Here is a 26,113-nt window from a genome sequence, read left to right as displayed (position 1 = left end):
CACCAATCATTTTCCAAAAAAACTATGTAAAATTGTAATTTATTAACTTATTTTTGATAAACAATGACATTCTACATATTCTTGGAAATCTCTAGAATAGATAAATTACAAAAAAAATAGCTATTTATGTGAGTTGCGAAATTAACAAGAAAAAAACAATTAATCGATAGAAATATTTAGGCAATAAGTATTCGCTCAACTGTTTAATTTTTAAAACTTTATTTAAAAAAAAAATAAATTTACATTAATTTATAAGTATATAATACTTCCTTCGTGGGATTTCCGTTTGATTTTATAATTATTGTAACTTTTCTAAGGATTAAATTAACTAAATTATTAGTTATTTGAAGTGGGATCTTCTTCTATTCCTTTATTAGAGCCTTTTTTAAAAGTACTTTACTGGAAATTTCATGTTTTCTAATTCGTACGGAGCAATAAACTAATGTGTTCACGTTATAAATTCTACTGTAAATGGTTCATCATAAGAATCGTACAAATACTTATTGCTTCTATACTTTTAACCTCTTTTCGCATTTTTTTGCTAATTTCATAAATTCTATTAACTAGTAAATGTTGTTTGGACTATATCTATCTTAGAGATTTCCGAGAATATGTAATATATCATTGATTATAAAACAAGAAGTTAATAAACTACAATTTCACACAAAAGTTTTTTGGGAAATTGATCGGTGTACGAATACATTCTACACCCACTGTATATCTTAATAACAACGCTTCGGATTGTAGAATGGAAAAAGATTTTTTAATTGATATTGACACAAAGAATTATCGCTGATAAAATTTTCTACATTCCTGCCATTATTCTGAATATCACGTCTCCTTCCTGAGATTAATCCACATTTTAAAAAGTATTTACTTTTGAAAAAATCTATTATAAAAAAAAGGATTCCAACCCCTTGCATTTAAATATAATTAGTTCATACGAACTTTTATCATTATTTCTGTCTCCAATCGGTATGAAATTATCTCCTGCATTTTGCCAATAGTAAAATCATGCGTAAAACGATGGTAAAACGTCGACCCAAAGTTTTGGAACAAATTCCTGAAAAAATAATTAACTATGGAAGGAATGTTCACGCTAACGAGAGCGGTTGCGTCGTTTTGTGGAGCTGCACGTTCCGATTTACGGAATGCTTGACGTCGCGAGTCGACGCCATGAAGAATTCATTTCGCAAATTCGAAACCGATTCCCCGGGTGAAAGCGCGCGAATAATGGAAGAGAGCAGCGAGACTACACGCTGGGGGAATTTTTCTCTCGGGGGAAGCAGAAAAGTACGGGGCACGAAATTCGTGGAACAACATAGTAATGGTCGAGAGATGAACCCGGTTACACACACGGCAATTATCCTCAGCTACGAAACACACCTTCCGGACATGCGGAATCTCTCTTGTGTGTACACAGCGACCCTGAGTACACAATGTAACGCCGCGAACAATGCACGGACGTGTATCAAAGCGTTTTAACCCTTTCTCCGCGATGGAGCTCCTCATGAAGGGTTTTCCACTGCACGGGCAAGGTGAATCAAGCTTGCACTACTCCACTGAACATCATTTCGTTGTTTATCCTGTATACCTTAATTTAGTGGCCTGAGGTACTTAAAAATGTCAAAAAATGGCGTTTTCCGGTTTTGGTATTTTCTTGAACGTTTCAAGTATATTCTCAGAAAATTTCAAGTTGATCCGACTAAATGTAAGAGAGTTATAATTAGACTGCGGATCTTTATGCATTTGTAGAAAATAAAATGTGGGCATGTATATACAGTCAGTATTAGAAGAAGAGATTTATTTATATTTCTATCTTGAAGCATGTATTTTTCGAATACAGAAACACTGATTATAAAACATATCAATTGAGCATAGACAAAAATTCAAGAAGACGTGCCATTTTTTGATCTTGCAAGTACCCCTAACCTTTTAACGAATCTCGTGGACAAAAATAGATGTCCACAGTAAATGAATTACAGCTAACCTCCTACAATGCGATTAATTCGTATCGCGTTAGAAAGAACTCAGAATCAGTGTAAATCAAACTGATTTGTATAAACTTTTATAAGAAACTCAGAATTAGTACGAAAAAGAATAATTTATATAGACGTTAAATGGAACTCAGAGGTAATTATTATATTAGTAAATTATATAAACGGCACCATTACTGCACATTTTATAATGGATACAGTGTTGAAGTATAATTTTATAGATACAGCAGGCAATAAATTTAATACATGTTTACCTATTGCAAATTATTCTATTCATTTTAAAATTTTATATGAGAAAATTTAGGAAACAATGAGATATAACTTTAAAAACATTTTTCCCATAAAACAGAGAATTTAAGTTTAATACAAAATTATTTAATACAAAACTAACATTCATCATCGCTATCAAATAGTAGTGCCCTAATATTTTCTTCATTTTCCATATCTTCATTCTTCATTTCAAATATAGTTCTATTTTGTAATTTAACCAAAATCTCTCTTTACGAAACTAAGCTATAATTCATACGATAAGGCGACTGTTTTCGTTAATTAAGTTATTATATGTATGGAGAATTAATGTTATAAGCTTATCACGTTATATGGTAACCATGTCCTGAGAATACCACATTATAGGAAGATTTACTGTACTCGATTGGAAATTTTGCTTCACCGTCGAGTGAATATTATTTTGAACAACGAAACATAGCAAAAGAAAGGTTTGTAATTTATTTTGGTGGGTTTGCGTCGCGGTTTGGCCAGATTCTTGTCTATATCAAAATGTTGAATAGTTATTAGAGTATAGATAATTTGATAAATGAAAAATTGAATTTTAATTAGAGACTGAAACATTTGACAATCTACAAGTATAAATTCACGTGTGTTGAGTTGAACATGTCGTTCGTTTCGTTAATTATTATTTGAAAAAAATGTTGTCTATCTTTGTCTACAGAATTCCTCTATCTTTTCTAATAAATTAACAAAAAATGTAGATGTGTGAGTTTATAGTTGATAGTACTATTGTGAGAAACATTTGAACGAATACATGGATAAAGCTTCATTTTAAATAATTCGAAGAAATAGTACTACTCTTTCAGTACTACTTTTCCTTTTTCGGAGGAAATGTACAGCGAGATCAAACCAAGAATTCCATATTTATTTTTCAAACGCCATCGAACCAAATCGAAAAGTCAAACACAAGAATGAGAAGTCTGGACAAACAACGAGAATTGTACAAAATTGCTACCGTCAACACAAATAGTTGAGATGCTCCATAAAGTCGAGTTTACCATGCATTCGAGATGGATCTTGCACATTTGCTTTGCATAGGTGATTCTTAGCGGGGGTGCCCGGTTATCGTCACGCGGAAACGGCGTGTGTCAGAAATTCGAGGTGGAAGAAGTGTCGAGATGGAAGAGTTCGACGTTCCACGGCGCTAAAGCGTCCACGCGAAATTGTGCATCTCCCCGTAATAATCTCGTCTACCAGCTTACGACATGACGTTTCGTTACGACGTCACGCTTCCGCATTTCTGGAGTGGGCGTCGCGACGGAACTACAAATGCGACAGGATATTCGGCCGACTCGTGCGTGGTAATTGAGCACGGTCTTCGGCGAAAATTCGCGACCTCTGGCTTTCGTCGAATAGAAATGTTTATGCTTCTCGAATATAGGAATCATTTTGCTGTTTTAAACTGTGAGAAAGCAGCACCGAGAACTCAAGTTTAGTAAGAGAAAGGAAAACAAGAAAGTTACACGAGTGTTCTATAAAACCTGCATAAATTTACTTTACACAGGGTGTTCAAACATAAGCATTCAATATTTATATGGTATATAGGGCACACTGTACTGAGTAAAAAAGCTTTAGTAAACAAAGGTCCAAAGGTCAACCGTTTCTGAGATATAAACATTTTTGTTTGCTAGTATCATGATTGACTTACTACTGGGTTTTCGATATTTATAGAAGATTTTCCACGTGTCTAACGCTCATTTCTGTACACGAAATTGAAAAAATGAAATTTACGAAATTGTCGGCACTTGAATGGGGACATTCAGAACGCAATTTATAAACACTGACATAAACTTTGCATGCGATGGAAGCAAGTAAGTCAATCATGATACTAGCAAACAAAAATGTTTATATCTCAGAAACGGTTGACCTTTGGACCTATGTTTACTAAAGCTTTTTTACTCAGTACAGTGTGCCCTATACACCATATAAATATTGAATGCTTTTTTTTGAACACCCTGTATTTGAGACCGTCGCACTCTGGTTCTTCATGGTTAATAGTAATTGAGGGTTTCATGTACAAGCTGAATCCTTTGAAAAAAACACTCGAGTATCGGCTCCGATAAGGAGTAATTTAAATACTTTATGTTTTAGACTTATTTTCAAAATTATTGATTTTAATTAAAATAAAAATTAAACCGAAAAATTAAACTTAAAATTGTATAACATTACTTGATATTGACATATTTAAAAAAATTTGTATAAATATAAAATATAATATAATATAATAGTTCCCATGACTTTATAATTTTATATAAAGTATATATAGATATCATTATAATTTTGAAAGATTTAAAGTATTCGGTGTTTCAGTTACAGTGTTTTCTTTAAAAGTGATATTTCCAATTGTTTATACAGGGTGAGGCGTTGAAAACCAGCCACCTGAATAACTTGGCTGCTATTAGTGATGGGGAAAAAATGCATCAGATCAGAATTATTTGGTATCGAGGGGCTAATCATTCAATGTTACCAGTTTTTTTTTATAGATGGTGACGTCAAGGAAATATGATGACCATCTTCTTTAATAATATTAAAAAGTACAAATCCTTATTCTCAAAAATATGGCGTCAATACAAAAAATATAATTAAAATAGATTTAGTAAATGCAATTAGAAAATGTATAGGTTCTCATGAGAATTCTAACACAAAGAGTTGTAAACTAAAATAAATAATAAATAGCGTGTTTGACAATGCAACAATTATCATGCTTTAATCTGTATATACACAAACTTGTTTACGAATATTTACATAAATTATAATTTCAATTTAATTTTGTTATTCGCGATAAATTTCCTTTAAATTTGCTTCCTTTGTTTACACGCATGTCAAAATTTGCATAAAAGTACGAATTAAGGTCGATTTATACTATCCGCACAGACCCGGAACAGTTCCGTATCGGCTCCGTTCCGACACAGACACGAGTGTTTATATTATACGTTCGTCGATAGGTGGTACCGATCAGTCAGTTAACAGAAAGCGTTTTGTAAAGGCACGTAATAGCACAAATAGGAAAAATGTTTTCACATTTAAGTATGCGAGATTTGGCTGTAATAACTATATTATTAGATGCAGACAAAGTTGTAAAAAAAAAATGCCGCCATTTTGGTATGCACAAGTGCTTGAGAAGAAGAAACGTTGAAGGAGAATATTGGACACTTTACAAAAAACTAACAGACAACGAAGAAAAGTTTTTTCAATATTTTAGAATGTCGGAATATAGTTTCAATTTTGTGTTTGAAGTCTGAACGGAACCGAAAAATATGCATAATGTCAGCGCCGACACGGTCCGACACGTTCAGACACGTTCCGTATCCGATAAAGTATTCTTCGCGAGAATGCCGGATAGCCAGACCGATGTCGGTAGGTGTCTGTGTTGATACGATACAATATGTATAAACACCTATATACAAATTGCATTATAGAATACTTTTCTGATCGGTGCTGAACGGATACGTTCCGGGTCTGTGCGGATAGTATAAATTGATCTTTATTGTGTGATAAAAGTTTCGCGCGTAGAAGTAGCAGTTTGATCAACCTAATTAAAGAAAAGAATCGATTGCTCGGAATACGCGCAGCGTTAAACAAAAGCGGGAATCTCATTACCCGCAAGCGGTGCAAGAACCTAGCAAACGCTCGGACGACACGTTGAAGACATTTTTAATTAAATACTCTTACGGGTTACCTGCGTTTTTCGTGCATCAAATATTCAACGTACTGCGCTCCGAAAAATTTAATAGCGCCTGCCATTGCGGTTCCGGGCGGTGCTTTCGAAAAAATTCTCTATAAAAACGAGCATTTTTACACAACTCGCGACGCGCCAGGAGAATTCGCGTCGTTGCACCACCAAGCCCATAAAAATGCTAAACTGGGGGAATTTACATACTATTAGCGATGCATTTCATTCGCGACCGACGCGACATCGGCGAACATTAATTAAATTAGCCGTTGGAGGGTGGCGTGTTTCGGTAATTAATGAAGTGTCACGAAAATCGAACTGTACTCGGTATACATTGACAGCCACGACACGCACAATTTCGCCAACGCGAGGAAATCAAGTTAAGCGAGGACCCCCTCCAACGGATTGGTTGGAAAGTATTGCAGAAATTGAAAATCAGTTTAACGACAACGTTATCCCTTTACGGTGGATGCATTACGCAGAATATAACTTGCCTAGGTGAAACGACCTTCGATCCCCGTTGTTTTAGACAACACCAAATTATTCTGTCCTCCTCTCCTTTCATCGCCCAAACAGAAAACTCACTTCTCGTGGTAGTAACACAATTTACTCTTCGGCCTGGATTGGCGATAGTGTGTGGAGCATCTACTACTGTTGGGCAACATTTAATTACGTTTCTGTGATGTCATATGTAGAATTCAGAAATTAAACAGTCTGTATTTGAGTAAAGTACAATGCAGAGCTGAGAAGTTGGCTAGACAACTTGATTGGAAAATACAATTTATTCCAAGAAGACACGTTCCAAAATCTTAAGAATCCTCACCAACCCCAAACATTCTCATCTGTTACTGCCTGCAACGTGACCCGTACGAAAAGAGTATTCAGAATGACTGACAAATTCGAAAAGTAGCATCTACAAGATGTGCTGTTTCTTTCAGCGAAATACAGTGGGTACAGTACTGTACAATATCAGCCAATAGACGGTGCAAGCCAGCCAAAATTGCTGTAAGCTCGCTTTCAAGGATAGAGGACTCCAAGTAGAAACACAAAAGCTTTCAAACCCCTACCTTCGCCATATTCCTTCCGCTTTACGTGCAGAAGAATCTGCTACACGTTTACGTGTGTCTGTGCATGCAAGATCACGCCCACACGAGTATCCTTGGACGCAAATCCACGATGCACACACATTTTCCAGGCTCACGGTTATGTGGGGGAGCCGTCTCGAATAAACGGGAATCCGTCCTAACTTTATGCGGCCCTTATTAAATTCCAGCCGACGAGAATCGTTAAGGACGACGCGAGTCGCGCCATTATTTTACGCTATGCACTATCGTTCAGGCCAAAGATTCGATTCGGCGAGGCGAACGCGCCACGGTTACTGCCACAGGCACCACGATAACTCGCTTTCATTTCAGGCCGCCTCGTTAAGGTCGGCGATTATTCGGCGTCCCGGTTTTTCCGTGTGTCGTGACCAGGGTCCGCGTTACGAGCTTTTTAGAGGCATATGAATGAATTTACGAGGAGGAAATAGTATAAAGAAGGCGGGTATTCCCGGAATTTTGTCTTTAGGTGTCTGACAACAGTGGAAATCTTGACAAAGTTAGGCGGTTAGACGAGGATTTTGTGATTTAGAAGAGGGACTGAATAACGGTTGTTTGCAAGCCATATTTTGGCTAAATATAGTGTTGTTATATTCATTTAATAAAATAGAGAATGATTTGTTAGTATTAGTCTTAAAAAATAACAAATCTTTATTTTTGTAACAATTATTGTTTTGTTTCTTTGACATTGCTACAATCAGAAGTGGCATCAATTCTAAGAAATCTACTTTCAGAAATAACTTCAACTTTATGATCTTAAAATTTGTATTTTAAAATAAAAATATTCATCGAGTATTCGAAATGTTCAAAAATATTCATGATTTTTATTTACCTCACGACATTGGCTACAGACAAAACGAAGCACAGTTGTTCGTAGAAAATAATCATACTGATGCATTATTGTAAGGAAACATCATTCTGTGTATTAATATTTAAACTTCTTTATCCTGATCACTTCCAGACAAACATAATATAAAAAAATCAACATGATAAATAATAGGAATTCATCGCTTATATATTACAATATGACCAATGTATATTGAAATTTAATATAAAAAATTAATAATAATAGGAATAGGTGACTGCATCACTACAAAATATTAAAATCTATATTCCTTACACAAAACAAACAGTAACGATTATATCTGACAATGAGGCTAAAATATGAATTCAAACACAACGTTAAGAAATTCGAAATTATTCAACGCAATTATGAACCAAACACTAAATTTTTGTCTCAAGAAATAAAAAGTTATCAATGGAAATGGTTAACAGAACAAAACTGTACGTTATGAAATATCTCAATTCAATAATAAATCAGTAATATCAAGATAAAACAACATAAATTCCTGATCTGAGATCCAGTAAAGAAGTCACGTCTGTATGACGAGCTCAATCAATGTGCTGCTTAACAGAAACACAGAGAACGTGAGGAAATGCGATGAAAGCTCGAAGAAGCATGGTTAAATGAACATGCCAACGGTATGTCTATAGAATTATACGATCTCTTTTATCTATTATCCAACATTATATTTAATAGACTCATTTTATATAGCAATATTTTTGAAGAGGGCCTAAGAAGAGATCGAAACGCATCATCTCGGAGGAATATGAATCAAATCTCAAGAAATATAAATTTATAACGTGCTCTGAAAATTAAAACAATACCTCATCACAGTATTTCCTGTTTGTAGCATCGATGTAAATTGGTTCAAGAGTTAACGAAATGAAATATGATGACACAAAATCGACGATATTCGCGACGCATCGCGTATTTGAAGGAATTCCCGTCTAAAGGGGTGATTTTTAACTAATTTTTAGAATTTTATGGGGGGAAACCATAAGGTCCTTTCCAATGCGGTTTCTTTTTATATATTACTACACATTTTAAGTATGTAAAAACATGGATGTCGTATTGGAAGTCCTAACTAGCAAGAAAAGGGTATAAATTTTAATTTGTACCAGACAACAAAGCAATAAATTTAATTTTTAAGGAATTATTTTAACAAACACATCGAACGAGTATGAACAAGAATTTCAAGCGGCCTGAACGGATAGTTCAGCGGAGGTGGTATACACCAGGCACGGAACATGTTAAAGTATACGAGTTTGCCTATTCAGTGAACTTCGTTGATCCTTATAATATTTATTGATATTTATTTATTGATACACAACTTTATTGATAATAGATACAAATACAAATGAAGTGTCTTATTTTTCTGCGTACTTTTCTTCAACAGAATACATTTTCTTAATCAGATAGGAAATTTTCTCATCTCCTTAATAAAAAAGGAGTTGGCTGCTCTAGTAACTAATTGTGCAAGTACAGTTGAACCGCTGCAACGCACTGTGACGTTTCTAAATCTTTATCCTCTTAATGCCTCCCTCAGTCTATCACCCATATGGCCTCAATAATGTGATCACATGGAATCAGGTTTGGATTATACGGTTGTTATTAGTGAGGTATTCAGCGTATTTTAGCGAGTTTATCAGGAGTTAAAGCTCCTATATGTTGGACATGTCCTATGTAGGACACCGCGAATCAATTTGTTCGCGTTATTTCGCTTGCTCGTTATTTTCGAACGGTGGCGTGCCGGAGTATGGTACATTTTCCGCGGTGGTGCAACCGACGATGCGCGCGTCACCGCCAACGTATTTTTTGGGACGAAGGGCCCTGTGCACCCACGCAGTGGCTAATCGTAACCGAGCCTTCTAGAGCAGTGCTGAGTCTTAGTTTGGAAAACGAGCGAGAAAAGAGAAAGAGGCGAGTCATGGGTGCGAGTATCTCCACCGAGCTGTGCGGTAGTGGGTGCGTCCCTACGTGTGCGAGCGTTCGTGGTGTTGACGATTGCGAAGTGCGAGTTTTGTTGGGAATTGGCGTCTACGTTGGAATAACGTAACCCGTTTCAGGGCGAGTGTAGCCCGGCTACGGTTTTGTTGCCCGGCATACCAGGGTTAGGTTTCCCGTGACGACGGAGCGCGCTGTATGCAGACAGGCGGTCAGGTTTGCACTCCCCAGGCCCGTCCTCCCGATGTGATCGCGGCGCGAGGTAGCGACGCGGAGCAGCGTCTGATTGGCAGGGCGTCTGATTCGCGGCGCGAATCAAGGGACCACGCGAGCGTGCGTATTGCGCGGGACACGTGTCCCAGGTAAGAGAACTCTCTTAATTAAGGTAGTGTTAAGTTATAATAAGTGCATGCTACGCAGTCGTGTAATTCCGTGGGTGTGCCTTACACCAGTTTACATTAAGTTGAAATAAATATCCCCTTGTTCCGGCTTTTCCCTCTAAATCGTGAGGGTTTTTACGCCGGGACAAGTTGGCGTTTGTACCGCGGAAGTGTGTTGTTTAATTACCCATTCATTCACCCATGCTTAATTTTCTTTAGAATAAATTTATATTTGCGGACGTAAGTAATAATATCTTAAATTCAAAACACAATTGCTGGCGTCGTTTGTTGCGATAAACAGTCTTGACATCAACCACGAGCGGGAAGTACTAGTCACTATCCTTCGATCATGTAGTTAGTCAATCAGCAATACATCTTTTGAGTCCAAAAACACATTTGCCAAAACTTTCTTGGCTGACAGTCGAATCTTGACCTAGATCAGTACCTCCTCTTTAACTTTCCACCACCCCATACTCATTCTGTTGTTTTCTCGAGTATAGTGATGGACCCATATTTCGTTACAGGTCGTAATATGGTCCAAAAATCCTCCCCTTCTCCTTCAAAGCGATTCACAAGTTTAACTGTACGTGCGCAATTGATTACTGGGCAGCTAAATTCTATTTTCTATGATGGAATCAGAGAGCTTTCTATCTGATGGAGAAAATGTATATTTGTTGAAGGAACCTACGTAGAAAAGTAAGACAATCCATTTGTAGTTTTATCTATCCTCCATAAAACTGTGTAAAAGAAATTCAGTTTATATTTGAGTGACCCTCGTATAATGGATATTAAATCTGGAAAGTTACAAAAATAATTTAAATCAAAACCATAATTTAAAGAACTCACAAATAGGTGAAAAGTGCCTACTGTAGGAGTACAGAATAATTCCTAACCAGATCCCAACGGTGGCATAAGCAGGACGAACGCGGGATGGTCGCGCACGAGAACAAGGATCCAAACGAGAAAGGCGGGAAAAATCGAAGGTGTGCAGAGAAAAAAAATCTCTGCCTCAGAGTTTCACCGCGATATAGTTGGAATAATTTGAACGTTTGCATGGATGAGGGCGGTAGACCGCTTTGCCCCAACAACCCCTTCGTTTTAAACTCAGCGTGAATTCCGCGCGACGATCACCGTTTTTCAAACGGTAGGGCGAAAGTAAGGCCTGAATAATGAATCGAAACGAGGAACGGGGCCGAGATGCCTCGTACATTTGCCCACCTTGAATCCTTTAAGGCTGATCCCAACGAGATGTTCGAGCAAGTTACCCGGTCGTTATTGGGGATGCCCGTTTACATTCCATCAAGGGGGAAAAAGAGAATTCGAACGACTACGACACGTTGAACGTATTATTCTCTCTACAGGACTGAGGACTGCGATTCATTTCCCTTGGGTTTCTTACACTGCTTTGTGGGTCAAACATATTCGTAACGTAAAAGTTGTATAGAATTTAATTTATTGTGTGATTCAAAAGCATTCATCCCTCTTCGTTTAGTAGTAGGGCTATTAATTAAATTAGAATGCAAGACAAAGTTTTGTGTGCAGTTTATTGGCTTAAAGAATGGTAATCTTGTTGTTTTCAAAAAGCTATTCTTTATTTACGTTCAACCTCTACGGTTCATTATAGAATTAATCTAAAAACTTATTAATGTCATGGTTGGATTTACTGTATTAACATATAAAAAGAATTTGTTGTGATTAATTTATTGTATTTCTATCCTACTGCCATCTTCTATGATATATACATGCACACAAAGTCAAGCCTCCTATTAAAATATGGAATTAATACGAAATAGAGTAATTCATACCGCGTTGTATGAAAATCGCGTTAAGTGGAACCCAGAATTAAATGCGTATATCCGTATCAATCAATGCGTGTTATATTAAATAAACTATATCCTTAGAGTACCTTGTTATGATGAATTCGTGTATAAAATATGATCTTATAGATACAAAAGAGAACAAATATATGTTCAAATATTTCAAATTATTTTACTCACAATTCCAGACTTCATATAAGAAAATTAAAAAAACATGTGAAATATAATTTTAAAATCTTTTCTCCGACCAAAACATGAAAATGAAATTAATGAAAAATTATATTATCATTCATTATCTCTATTTAATATTAATGACTCCATTCTTCTTCTGTTAAGTCACACACCATGTTTATAACAAATGTAAAAGATAAATATTTCAGTGGTACTGTTAATGCGTACAGTGTATTATTTCATCACTTTCAAATATCATTTGGTCGAAGAAGAAAGTAGAAGAATGAATCGTAAGCTAAAATAAATAATATCTAGAAAAGAAATGTCAAAAGACGCTCAACATTCCATTGGTTTTCAACAGAATATGAATTGGATATTGTTCAAAATATTTCATATAATTCCGTCTTTCATCATTTTCTTCAGCTATTTTTAACATCGTATTTCGTATTAAATGCGCGAAATTTAGGTTCACTGGTTTGTGTTTTCCTTTCAACCGGCAGAAACAGTTGCGTTAACGATGGGAATAAACATAGAAGCATCGTCAATACTGCGCATAGCTCGTTACATCGATACGGTAATTAGAAAATTAATATTATCCCGATAAACGTGCTAGAAAGCGTCGTCTGCTAATTACGAAACTTCAACATCAGCTCGCTTGAAAACGATATGTACAAGTAATGTTAATTATCCAGTGACACGTTTCGTGTCAAGCTTCCAGCGACTTTGAGAGGCGACGCTAAGCGTCGCAACAATGACAAAACTAAGTTAACGACTGCCGTTGGTGGATTTACTCGCATTCATATGTCCAGCATTTGGAAGTGAAATACGAACCTTTGTATTTACCATTCTCTGAAATAATGGTTCTTAAATTTCATTTGAAAATACTCTCCTAAAAAAGTGGATATGGGATATCTAGAGACGTGGTAGCGTCTCGACGCCAAGTACATGAAAAATTATACGCCACCGCGTTAGCGCTACCACGTATCTTTTACTTGTAAAACTGCGATTCCAACCTAACCCGAACTTCTGTCATTAGTATTTTCTAAATCCAAAGGCATTTTTCTAATGTAAATCGCGTGGCGATGGTCGTGTCGATGAATAAGAATTATTTTAAAACGTAAAATAATGAAAGTGTACTTATATTGTCAGAGTTTTAAACTGACAAATTATCTGAAAGCTTGTGAGAGGAAAGGTATCGGTGTCGATGAATGACCTTAGAAATAATTTAAAACGCAATACAATGGAAATGTACTCATATCGTAATAGTTTTAAATTGACAAATTATGTGAAAGTCTGCGAGAGAGGAAGTATGGGTTTTGATGATCTGAGAATGCCTTGGCTGGCCACGCTAAGCATTTGACTTCCAGGCCGCGGACATCAAGGCAAATTTTTAAACAGCCTCAGTTTGTGGATGATACGCTATTTAGCTTCTTCATGTCACCATTAAGTGTGGAGCAGTCACTTTACATGAATTGTCATTAGGATCTGAACGTCCGCACGGTTGAGCACAGCATTTTAGCTGCGCATAGTTGAAAACCACCGAATTTTACATTGTGTTACACTGTGTCGCCTTTGCACTTTATTGGAAAGGACTTTCATGTACTGGCAGCTCATTTAGATTTCACATCTTTTTCTACTTTCTTGTAGTTTTTTTATGGGGATCTTTTATTTTTTTATGATAACTCCTTGAGTCTTCCACTTTTTCATGTACTAATTTTTTTTACTTTTTTGAAGTTTGGTTTATTTACGTTAATATGAAATTAAGTCATATTTATTGATTTGATTTTGTACCCTTTAAATAAATGACAATATTTATGGATGACAATTTAGCAGTCTTAAACAAGTTATTATTTATTTACATTTTGTAATTGTTACCATCGTGCGATGCGCGCGAATCACTTGGTAGACATGTCGCGGTTTTTCCCTCTACGTTCAGTACGTTTCTTGCGATAGAGAGAACGGAACACCACTTTGAGTTCCTCTATATATTTTGATAATTATATAATATATACTACTGTGTCTTTTTATTCCACTCGCGCCTCGACTCCTGCCATCAGTAATATTGAAACAATAGTTTACAATATTTAAACTTGTAAGGGATGTAGGTTCGCAGGAAGGAATTTGGAAACAGGTTCTAAGGGAAAAAGGAAATGGTTTATTTATTAACCAATTGTACATATTGCTTTCCTGGGAGAGGAATAGGAATTACAGGTTTGTTCGGAAAACAAAGCTTTCGGCTCAATTTTACAATAACAGAAAAGTATATCGCGTCGAGGCGTCCGGATGACTCTACCGTCCATTCCCTGGAAGGCGACCGGCGGTAAATCCAGCCGTTCTCTCCGTTCCAGGGCGACCAGGCAAGAGCTTCCGTACTCTCCTCTTTTACAGGCGACCGGCGGTAAGTCCAGCCGTTCTCTCCTGATTCTCGAATAATCAGAAAACGATCCCCACCTTCCTTCCTCCGAGAGGCGACCGGTGGTAAATCCGACCCGTTCTCTCCATCTCAGAGGGGAAGGGCAGAAACGCTCCCTGAGCACTCTCGGGCGTCCGGGTGACTCCACTGTCCTCTCCCTGGAAGGCGACCGGCGGTAGATCCTGCCGTTCTCTCCGTCCCAGGGCGGCCAGGAAGAGTCCCCGTACTCTCCCGTTAAACAGGCGACCGGCGGTAATTCCAGCCGTTCTCTCCTGAGCTGCTAAAGGCGTCCGAAAGCTAGGCTTCGTACTCTCCTTACTCATTAGGCGACCGTGGTAATTACCTCGTTCTCTCCTATGAGTGCAGCAAAGAATGCCGCGTCCGCTACCGCGAGAGCGATTCTTATACCCGATCGTTGCTAACAGACCGCAGTCAATCAACAAGCCGCGTTACTATGCGGGCGCGTTCGCGAACGTTCCCCGCTCGCCCGACCCCGCGCGCCTACCGATGGTCGAGAAATTTCGATCGCGATTTTCTGGTATTGTTACAAACTGAATTTATTAAATTGAAGATGTAAAAGAAATTTACTAAAATTTGTGACACTCTTGTGATAAAAAATAAATACATGAATTGATGTTACAGAAATTAAACACTTTTGACAATTTAATATATCTATTTATTAACACGTTATACGAATATTTGTCACGTGAGATTAGTGGTATATTTAGTATGATAGAAGAAGATACATAGGCCACTGGCGTTGGTTTTTTAAGCAAATTAAAAAGTATACTATCAGAAATATTTGATTTTCTTTAAATATTTCAAAGCTGTATACAAACCTTTAATTTGAGGTGTTTTTCAAACATCAAAATTTCTTTTTAATCGCATATCCTTAAAGAGTCGAAGAATTGAAAAATATGCAAGAAGCTCTCATATTTCAACAATTTTTCAATATTTCAAGATACATGATTAGAAAAAAATATTAAAATTATAAAAATATCTGAAGTAATAGGCGTTTAAAGAAGTACTGGAATATTAAAATTAAAAATAAAATATCTACTAAACTATTGTTTTTGATGACCTTAGCTTATGCGCTGTTTACGCACAATATCAAGAATTTGATGTACATGATACAATCTGATAATTCTATTCAAACTAAATGAAAGTGGATATTGCATTTGTATCGTTGCACCAAACAAACGAATTGTATCAGATGATATGACCCATCATGTGGGATCGACTTTTTCCTCTATGAATATTTTGCCACTCAACTTAAACAAAGAGCTACATATTTTCACAATTTCTAAAATTACCATCTACACGTAACTAATGTAACTACACCCCTAATTGTCATTTTTGAAGCACTTGGGAATGTGCGAAACACCTGTCCGAATTTCGAAGTCTGGGTAGAATATGGCATATTTATGAAACATCTGTCTCCCCTTCGGTCCCGAGCAACGGTGATAAATTTCATGGAATATTCAAGCCCTTTTGATTTCCGGCCAGGACGAATAACGACGCGTGACGAGTCAGAAAACTCTCCGGGGACGGAGCTTATTTTTCGCTGGCAGACGTGGTCGAAATTCTGAACGACTGCTCGCCACTCTCGCGCGTTTCCATCTCGCGACTGAAATCACCACCGCATTGGGAAACAACCCAGCAAACCGAGTCAGCAACTGGGAAAATAATAACAACGTTTCTCCAGTTGCGTCGCGGTGATTGTAATTGTTTCGCCATTTGGCCAGCAAAAACTGCGCCAAACCGCTGGACGGAAGTCTTAAACTTTTTTGCAATAACTTGGCTCCCCTGGAAACCGTTTCCATCCGACGCTAATTGAAACGAATAAATGCGCGCGTCGCGACGCAGCAAAAAGGGCGAACGTAACGACAGCAGTTTCAAACGACGATTAATTCCGTGAAACGACGGAACACCGGTTGCAACTTTTTTGGGGGAAAGGGGAGTGGGATACACGCGGTGACTGCAAACAACTAGAAGCTGATTCGCGAGGCGCACAATGCCGTCGTTTCGAAAGGGATTGTCGAGACAAGAGGAAATCGATGGTTTCCAGCGACTTTGCGAGCACTCAACGTTGTAGAAAATATTGGTACATGTTTCCTTTTATTTTATTTTAATTATTGTTATGTGGAGATAACGCTAAACTACCGAGATCAGTGGATACCGGTTATACATGAAAAGTATACATTTGTAATTAGAAGAAGAAGAACGATGTTAATTTGTTAAATAAACTAATTCTTTATTACTATAATATCTCTGAATATTGTTGTAAAAGTATCGTTAATGATTTAGTGACTTTAAAAAGAAGTTTCAAATATGTACGTGAGTCAAATTGACATGCTTAGTAGTTTTGGCATTAAAATTTAATATTGTAGTTTTATGAAATTTTAAAATTTGAGTGTCGTGTATCGACATCAAATTTTAAATGGAATGTGATGGAGATTCGGACCTCCAGGAATTGGATAGCAGAGTGGTCTGTTCGGTGGTTGAAGAAATTTGGAAACACTATGTGTTGGCAAAAATATATATACAATATATTCTGAAAGATTTGGTAGAATTTATATTACTCCAATTTTAATGCAAACGTACTAATTACTACAGTGAAGGACTATGAAATAGCAACTGTATGTCGGAGTATTTATGTAGAAACGTTCGTCAAAACCGAATGTTCAGCGAAAATTACATGTTTATATATGTACATACATATATAGTATTATATATGCATATAATACGCTAAGAGTTTGATCAGCGGTTGTAAATACGAAATCTACATGGAACGACATCAAATTACTCTGATTTAGTTTGTGAATGTATTTCAAACTGTTTCTCTGTAGAATAAATGGAAATTTTAAATTCTGTATTTGAAAATTTGTCGTTATTATCTACTACAAAGCTGAGTATCTCGATCGTTTCAACACATGACGAGTATGCATACTAGTGGCGTTGTCTTGCCTCAAAAAGATGCATCTCAGTTGCTCCACTAGGTTCATTGCTCGCCGAACACTGAGACAATCATGCTTCCTGGTATACATAAATATTCTATGAGGAAAGCTCAAAGCTTTCGATGCAAAGATTCCTATTCACTTTTCCGTTTCAAAAAATTGAGAAGGTATCACGTGAATAACATAGACAAAACCTGGTTTAAACGTATTCCATATTGAGCGAAAATTCACATGTACAATGCAACGAGATCAACTATTTCGCAGCGCTTTCTTTCCGTCGAGTGAAAATGCAATGGGATTTAGCAACTTATGCTCGACGCCAAGAACGATCTGCGCAGGATATCCCAAACGTAATATTCCCTGCCAACGACGGAGGTTTCTTTGATCTTTCCCGAGAAAGGGAAATCAATTTCAATTTCCAATTCAAGGGTAGAACCGAAAATTACCTGCGTGTGGCAAAACGCGATATCAGAGAAATGCAAAATCCTTGAGAAATAAGTACTTTGCTCTTGAAAGTAGGTGCTTTAAGATAAGATCTCTACATTGAGATAAAAAGTATACTCTATAATCACGTATTAAAATTTCAAATGTCAGCGCTTACAGTTTTCAGCGATAAATTCGATAAAAAAAAAACACCTTCTTTCTCTACTGGTAAATAAGGATACTCTAGGGAGGCTTCAGGGGTCTCAATTGATCCCACGTATTTCTACATGTATATACAGTGGGTGTAGAATGTATTCGTACACCGATTAATTTCCCAAAAAACTTTTGTGTGAAATTGTAGTTTATTAACTTCTTTTTTTATAATCAATGATATTTTACATATTCTCGGAAGTCTCTAAGATAGGTATAGTCCAAACAACTTTTACTAGTTGATATAATTTGTGAAATTAACAAAAAAAAAGTATAGAAGCAATAAGTATTTATACGATTCTTATGACGAATCATTTACAGTAGAGTTTATAACGTGAACACATTAGTTTATTGCTCCGTACGAATTAGAAAACATGAAATTTCCAGTAAAGTACTTTTAAAAAAGGCTCTAATAAAGGAATAGAAGAAGATCCCACTTCAAATAACTAATAATTTAGTTAATTTAATCCTTAGAAAAGTTACAATAATTATAAAATCAAACGGAAATCCCACGAACGAAGTATTATATACTTATAAATTAATGTAAATTTATTTTTTTTTTAAATAAAGTTTTAAAAATTAAATAGTTGAGCGAATACTTATTGCCTAAATATTTCTATCGATTAATTGTTTTTTTCTTGTTAATTTCGCAACTTACATAAATAGCTATTTTTTTTTGTAATCTATCTATTCTAGAGATTTCCGAGAATGTGTAGAATGTTATTGTTTATACAAAGTAAGTTAATAAATTACAATTTTACAGAGTTTTTTTGGAAATTAATCGGTGTACGAATACTTTCTACACCCACTGTATAGAGTATTAGAATAGTGTTTGGTACGTGTGACAGTTTGTTTAAATGGACTGTGATAAATCTGTGCCATAATTGTGGATGGCACGAACGTAGGGTGCAAGAAACGAATGCCTTTAAGTGATACCTGTGAAGCCTATGAACATAGCGTGTTTGTAAGAAAATAGATGAAATCGAGCGTATGTTTATGCTATGATGACGGATGCAAGTTCTGAGCACGTGATAAGAGTGTATGTTGCCAAAGTAAATGTTTTAAAAGAAAGATACTAGTAAAAGATCTAGCCAGTCAGATGAAAGTCAGTCAAAAAATAGCTCAGTCAAAGCGTATCCTCGACAACGAGCGTTCCAATTTTTAAATATAAGTATTTAAGATATTCCGATTGATATGAATGAAACTTTCCAATTATGGTAACCTATTCACTGCCAGAGAAATAAAGCGTTTTGCCTTGGGCTCCAAGATTTAATACAGATGTCTAATCCAGGTTATTATTTCGATGATAAAAAGTGATATTGAATTTGTTGTTTTAAAAAAAAAATTTACGATCTTGCACTGCAATAATTCGTGATTCAAAGGACTATAAACTTATCCCTTAAGTAATTGCAATCAATTTGAAGTACGAGACATCTCGTAGTTGGCAGTGAATGGGTTTAGACTCAACTCTAACCTGTAAAAGTCCCTTTTTATGCACTGATACTGTATACAGGTTGGACCTATTAAGAGTAATCATAACTTCATTATCAGTGCTGTTAGAGAAAAATGTCAAAGATAGAAAATTAATAGTTCAAAGAGTGCTATATAGTGTATGTATATAATGTATTAGATTGAATCCTTTACATTGTACATTGTTACATAAAGCAACACAGATATTTCACGTACAAAGTTTAAAAGGCTCACTCCGTATAAACTTTATACGTTTGTTAAATAAACTCAATGTTTTATTGTAACATATATCCTTATAAAGCGACAACGTAAGAATTCTAGAGTGTCCACATACTAAGGTTACCCGCTGTAATTATTAATTGAATTATTAACTAGCGATAACTCTTTCGTCAAATCTCCTGAGTCGCTTTTCCAATTTTGTATAATTAAGGATCGAAGAGCAAACGAGCCTAAGGGATCAATGCAGGAGGAGTGTTTCGACAGAGGGTCTCTTCTTCTTTGCTAGTGAAACACCGTACAATTTCGCGCAATTCAAAACCTTCCATGAGAAGCCTTCGACAGATTACAGCATCCAGTTTCAATAGCTTTGTCCGTCACGACGTAGAATGGAGCGACGCGTAGAGAAAGCGAAAGGGCGCGCGGGAATGGCGAAGAACGAGCCCTTGCGCGTTCGCTGTTTCAAAGGGGTGGAAGTGCTTGGTGTACTTTTTGACGTCTGCTTCTCATATGGAAGTGCTTTCGAGCATTCGGTGTCGTAAAAACCTAGTCGTAGCAATGAGGATCGTGAAAAAGCGGACGCTGATGTCGACGTCTGTCTCCCCAGTGCCGCTTGTGCTTGTGATTATACCTTTCTTTCTCGCTCTTGTTCTTTCTTTTTTTTCCATTTGCTTTCGGCCCACTATACAGACATTACGATCTGTCCTTTCGTTTTGCCGACTCGCTTGTTCGCAGAGCTCGCTCGTTAGCGAGAACAACTTGCTAGTAACTGAATATCAGTCGCCAATGTTTGAGTTAAGGAAAGGTTGCTTCGACGCCTTGCAGTCAAGACAGTTCGTAGCCCGTGGCAGGGATGGACAAAGTTACCATTAAATATAAATTTTGAATAACGAACAAGGGGTAAACTTGTTTTTATTCCTTACTCGTGGAAAAAGAATTAAAGCATATTATGCAATTAAGGGGCTTTCTGGTATCTGGTATTTCTTTCTAGCATCCTTCTGGTGAAAAATTAAGCAAGTTTTTGGAATTTTTTTCGAAGTTTATAAAATAAAGAACGATTCCAATTTCTTCTATTAATAATACTATTTAGTGAGAGTGTTAAAATATTTTTGTAAGACTTTTATTTTATGTATTGCTTTTACATTTAATGTTTACGAATTATTTATATCATATTCAGTTTTTTATATTATATGTTATATTATTTTTGAATTCAGAAATACATAGCTTTCGAGAGTAAAAGTACATGTCGAAACGTTGCATGAATGAAACGTGTCTATATGAATTGTTCTAAATATTTTAAAACTTTGCACAGAGAGATGTTAAAATGCAATTTCGTTGTGTATATTTGAAAATATTTTAAAATACATTTTAAAATAAATTTTAAAATACATAAAATATTTGAAATATGAAATTTTAATTCTGCTCTCCTTTTGAGGAACGAACAATTTTTTGTAAATAATTCTTGTTTGTTGGTTAGGTAGATCAGTCGATATCTATGTATATACTTTTGTAATTATCGTCCATACTAAAAGTATAATTATTCATTAATGTTTAACCATATTTTTAAATGATTAAAATTAAAAACTGTTAAAAAGTGTTAAAAGAATTTCAATTTTCGCCATATTGTTTCTTTTCAATCAGTGGTGTTTGATTCTAGTACCCATGATAGCGACACAACCATATAATAATAATCTTTTTCATTCTTTGGTTTCGGACGATCCAATGACAAGCTATCGTGTCAACCGTGAGAAAAAAGGACAAATTTCATGTGCCTATAACAACTAAAAAAAATTATTAAAAGTAAACAAGAACAATTTTTTTTATTAGTTTAACATTTCATTTAATTCATAAAAGAGGTTTCGGAATATACGACCGACAGAAATCAATCGGCACCTGATATGCTAGACGCGTGAAAGGATGTTTACGAATGAAGTGAAGTCTCTGCGTAATCTCATATCTCTGTATAATAATTCTTTCAGCAGAACGAAATGTAGCACTGTTTTAGGAATGAAATACCTTCAGGCTGTTCACTTCCGGTGCTTTTACTTCAGTTCAATTTGAGGACTAAGTACACTTACATAGCAGTAATCCATTTCTGTTCGAACCAGCTGTTTCGTCTGGTCCACTGATATCCCAGTTGTTCGCAAAACAATGAAGGAATATGTCGTTCCTCTCCGCATGCGTGGTTCTAGTTTCGTGTATCGTGGTGAGGAGAATATATGTATGTAAAGCGTCGTTTCTCGTTTCTCGTTACCGCTTGCTTTCGAACTTCGACAATTTACCGCGTGGCTAACTTTTGTCCGTTATCAGCAGCGTGTGTGCTATATGAGAATCTCAATGGAAGACGCAGGGATCTTCGCGCTAACTGGCAGAAGTCAGCGGTGGTCTATCAAATCAAGATCCACTCGCCTCGCAAGAGTATCAAGTCACTGCTCATTAGCGACGTAAGCGCTGCTTCTTAACCCAGATCAACGATACGACGGATTGTAGTCGTAACACGCGAGGATCACCCGAAATTAATGAAGACTGGTCTAGGAAATTGTTACCGTCTAGCGGGTATAACCTCCTCAACCCTTTATTGCCAATGTACTATGTCGCTCGAGCATAATACAAGTTGCCCGCTACGTTGTCGGTCTTGGTTTACGTTTAGAAGCTACGTCGCCATGTTAACGTTCCCCAAAAGTGTATGTTTGTAAATCCTTGATGGTATGTAATTCAAGTAGCTTGGTAAATTGCTTTTCTCAGAATTGTAATTAATTATAATTGTAAGAACATTGTTGGCTCTTCCAGTACTATATTAAATTTAATTATTTTTTTATTATTTTGTGTGTGTTCTGTTACAAATATTTGATTTTTAATCTATATTTCTTACAACTTTCCAATCTCTTATATATATTCGGTTGAGAAATAAATTAGTAAACATAATCTTCCATTGTCAATAAATGTTTTAAATATTAAAATTCATACAAACATTACAATCGTTTAATTTTGTTAGCTTGATTGCCTCCCAAACATACAATCACTCAAAGAGTATTTTTTTGTTCACCCACGGAAAAGAATTCATGTTTAAGGAAAGATAAAGAGAGTTGACTTCGAGCAGTATTAAATCCAACACTGTGTTCCAATCCATCCTTTAAAAGTTGTATCTTTGACATGAAAATTGGTTCCTCAACTCGTGCATAAAATAGCAAGGCAAGCTTTAAAGTCCTTCTTCAAGTAGACTAGAAAGAAAGCATGCCGCGTGAAGTGTAAGTAACTCGATACCCAGGATAACAGGAATTTTCGCGTGTTCCCGCTCAAGGGGTTGATTCAAGCAAGGGGGAGGGTTCGTGCAGACATGGACAGGGTGAAACGAGATGCGAGAGGCATTATCAAGCCTCGTTGTGACACGCACTTGCCTCGTGGGCCATAGAATGTGCACAAAGAGTTTCCTGGCCTTCGAGGAGTGCGAACGAACGCCTATTGGCTCGTGACATTTTTATATATCTGTATTCAAACACTTTCGTTCCAGCACGTCTGCTCAAGAAGACCATGGAAGTCTTCTTCATTCATTATAGTGACATTTGAAAAATAGAAAATTGTACATGGAATTAAGCTGACTAGAAAATAAAAATTCCATAATAGTAAGTTTTCGAAGTTTTTGATTATGTACCTGTATGTTATTATTTATGTTTATGTATCATTGTTTGGCCTTCATCGTGTATTTCATACATAAACAAGACAAATATTAGGACGTTTTGGTATATTTGCGGAGAATGTGCTATATTCCACTGTAACTTCTGCATATCTTAACTTCCTTTGGTGATAATGGTTAGATTATTTTGAATGTAAGTTAATTGTTCAATTTCTGTTTTCATTTGGATGAATTCGTTACTTTTGTCACAACTAAGCACTTTTTCTGTATCTTACTAATGTTATTTATAATCAAATGAATATCTGTATAACTGAATATCTGTATAACTGAATATCTGAGTTTTTACGAGTACTTTTAATACTTTCACAAGGTTTCTAAATACTTTTAAACAATATGTTTATCAAATATATATTTGACAGAAAAAGACCCAACTCTTCATAAAATGATAAATAAAGTCTTCCTGGAGAGGATCCACTACAAAACGCGAGCTTGTTTAATATTTCTTTTAATTATATCTCATACCTTCAAGACAAACACAAAGATTCTACACGCTCATACGAAAGAAAATACTCTATTTACAAATATACTACTGAAACATGATCACCATGAGTGACTACTATTACCGATCCTATAATAGAAATTTAAGTTTCTGTTGGACAAGTATCATTTCACCCAAGAAAAAATAAGCAAATCGAAGATAATAACTGAAGATCTTAATACGAAACCCAATTATATCCATGCCTCAATATACAATTAAAATCTACTAATTAAAGCAACAACAAAAATTTGTTATTCCCCGTAAAATCTTCATGTCTTCATATAATCAGATCTTGCAGCAGAGTTTTCAATTAGGTCATGAACGACGTTTAAAAGTTGCACTTACTTGTCCGGGAGTAGCACAGAGCTGAAGTTAATTGCAATGGACATCCGAGGACCGGAAGTAATTAAGTACAGACACCGGATGTTCGGAGGATATAGGCCAGGATATCCGGGACTCGCTAGTACGCATCCATCGTGGCAGTCGGTGTCTTCGTACACCCAGTCGCATTCTGCAAACACACAAAAGTGTGCATATGTTAATTATACCCAGCAATATAGAAATTGAGCTTTTAAAGAAACTTGTTCCGAGTCAGCAACACAAAAGAACACGCACAAATAATTTCTGCAGGCAACGTGTGCGCATGATATTCAATATGTAACGTTGCATTAACGGAATGCACTATCGAGTTTCCCTAATGCTCGGGATGAACAACAGAGTGACGTTTCTGGAGCGGCTTATATCTACTTCGTGACACAGCACAACGCTGGGAGCAGATGCACTTCAATGCTAATTCAAATTCCACCGATCTGGAAAGATATACAAATATTTTTTCAGCGTATTCGCGGGCTAATTTCAAATGAAAGTCATCGTATCGATCCAACTCCTAAACGTATTGGAATACGAAAAGAATTATGGGGAAAGAATAAATAAAAATAAAATAAGTCCAGAAGGAGAATTGAGTGAAGAGAAAAACATGTTTCCTTGTAATATAATTTTTTACAATTATTGAAAAATTCCAATCCAGTAATATCTTCAAGCGGATATTAGTATAATTACTATTAACTGGAGAACACTTTGATATAGAATATCTAATTCAAGGTACATGTACAAAATAAGAAAAGTATAAGGTAAAATAAAGGAAATAAAGATAGAAGGGATAAAATTATGCATAATATCATATAATATAGTAGAAAACGGGAATATACTATAAAAAACTGTCACTATTAAGAATTTAAAAAAATCCTAAACTATAGTAAATATATTTTAGAATCTTATATTAAAAATTATTAATCTTTGCATTTTTGGCACGTTATATTGCTGACAGTATTATTTATTTCCTAGTATGACAATAAAAAACTCTCATAATTATGAAGATTTGAAGAAGTGTTCCGCTAATTTTGTCCAGCAGTTTATATTGTATATCGACAGATAGTAAGTATTTTTTTGTCTAGAAGTATCATCATTCTAGGATTAAATCACTCGTACCTAGTTGTATGATTAAGAATCAGGTCTAGACCGATCCGAAATTATAGTTCTCACGCGAAATTAGTTTTCCAGTATTTCGAGAAAGTGTATTTGCGTATTACTTGGCGTATTCTGAAGTTGTATAGCGAAAAGCTCGTCGACGCAAACCGAAATCTGCCGGCAATCACAGGGAAATACAAGACAAAAGGTGGCCTCAAATAAAGACTTGTCTCGCTGTGCCGGACATGCAATTAAAATTTGTGGGACACGGCGTGGAACATTACGGTGTATTCGGTGTAAACTTCCCAGCATGCCGATATCAGTTCGAGATTTAATGTCTCGCAAGAGTGCAGATTTTACGGGTAAGTTATGGAGCAAGACTGGTGCTAGTTCGACGCCCATCGATAGTTAAAATGGGCCACGATGATTGAAAAAAAAAAGAAAACAAGGACAGCACCGCTCGAGCCTAGAACGTGAATTACGGCTTTATACCTTGATACCTGAAACTGTTGCGTTCGTTGAAGAACAAGTCGTGATTAAGGAATCTCTTTAATCTCTTCAGACATGATTT

General features: G+C 36.1%; 1 protein-coding gene across 1 annotated transcript in view; it reads right to left on the bottom strand.

The window, feature by feature from the left end:
- The window catches only part of LOC128884053 (uncharacterized), a 638,316-nt gene that overhangs the window by 152,076 nt on the left and 460,127 nt on the right, over nt 1-26,113 (bottom strand). The window contains exon 7 of the mRNA XM_054137083.1: nt 24,421-24,586. Coding sequence (XP_053993058.1) covers nt 24,421-24,586 — 166 coding nt within the window. The remainder of the gene's footprint in view (nt 1-24,420; nt 24,587-26,113) is intronic.

Source organism: Hylaeus volcanicus, chromosome 1 (assembly GCF_026283585.1).
Source record: "Hylaeus volcanicus isolate JK05 chromosome 1, UHH_iyHylVolc1.0_haploid, whole genome shotgun sequence".
In the NCBI taxonomy this organism is placed as follows: Eukaryota; Metazoa; Arthropoda; class Insecta; order Hymenoptera; family Colletidae; genus Hylaeus; species Hylaeus volcanicus.
Note: the sequence above shows the minus strand (reverse complement) of the source record. Positions and strands in the feature narration are given on the sequence as shown.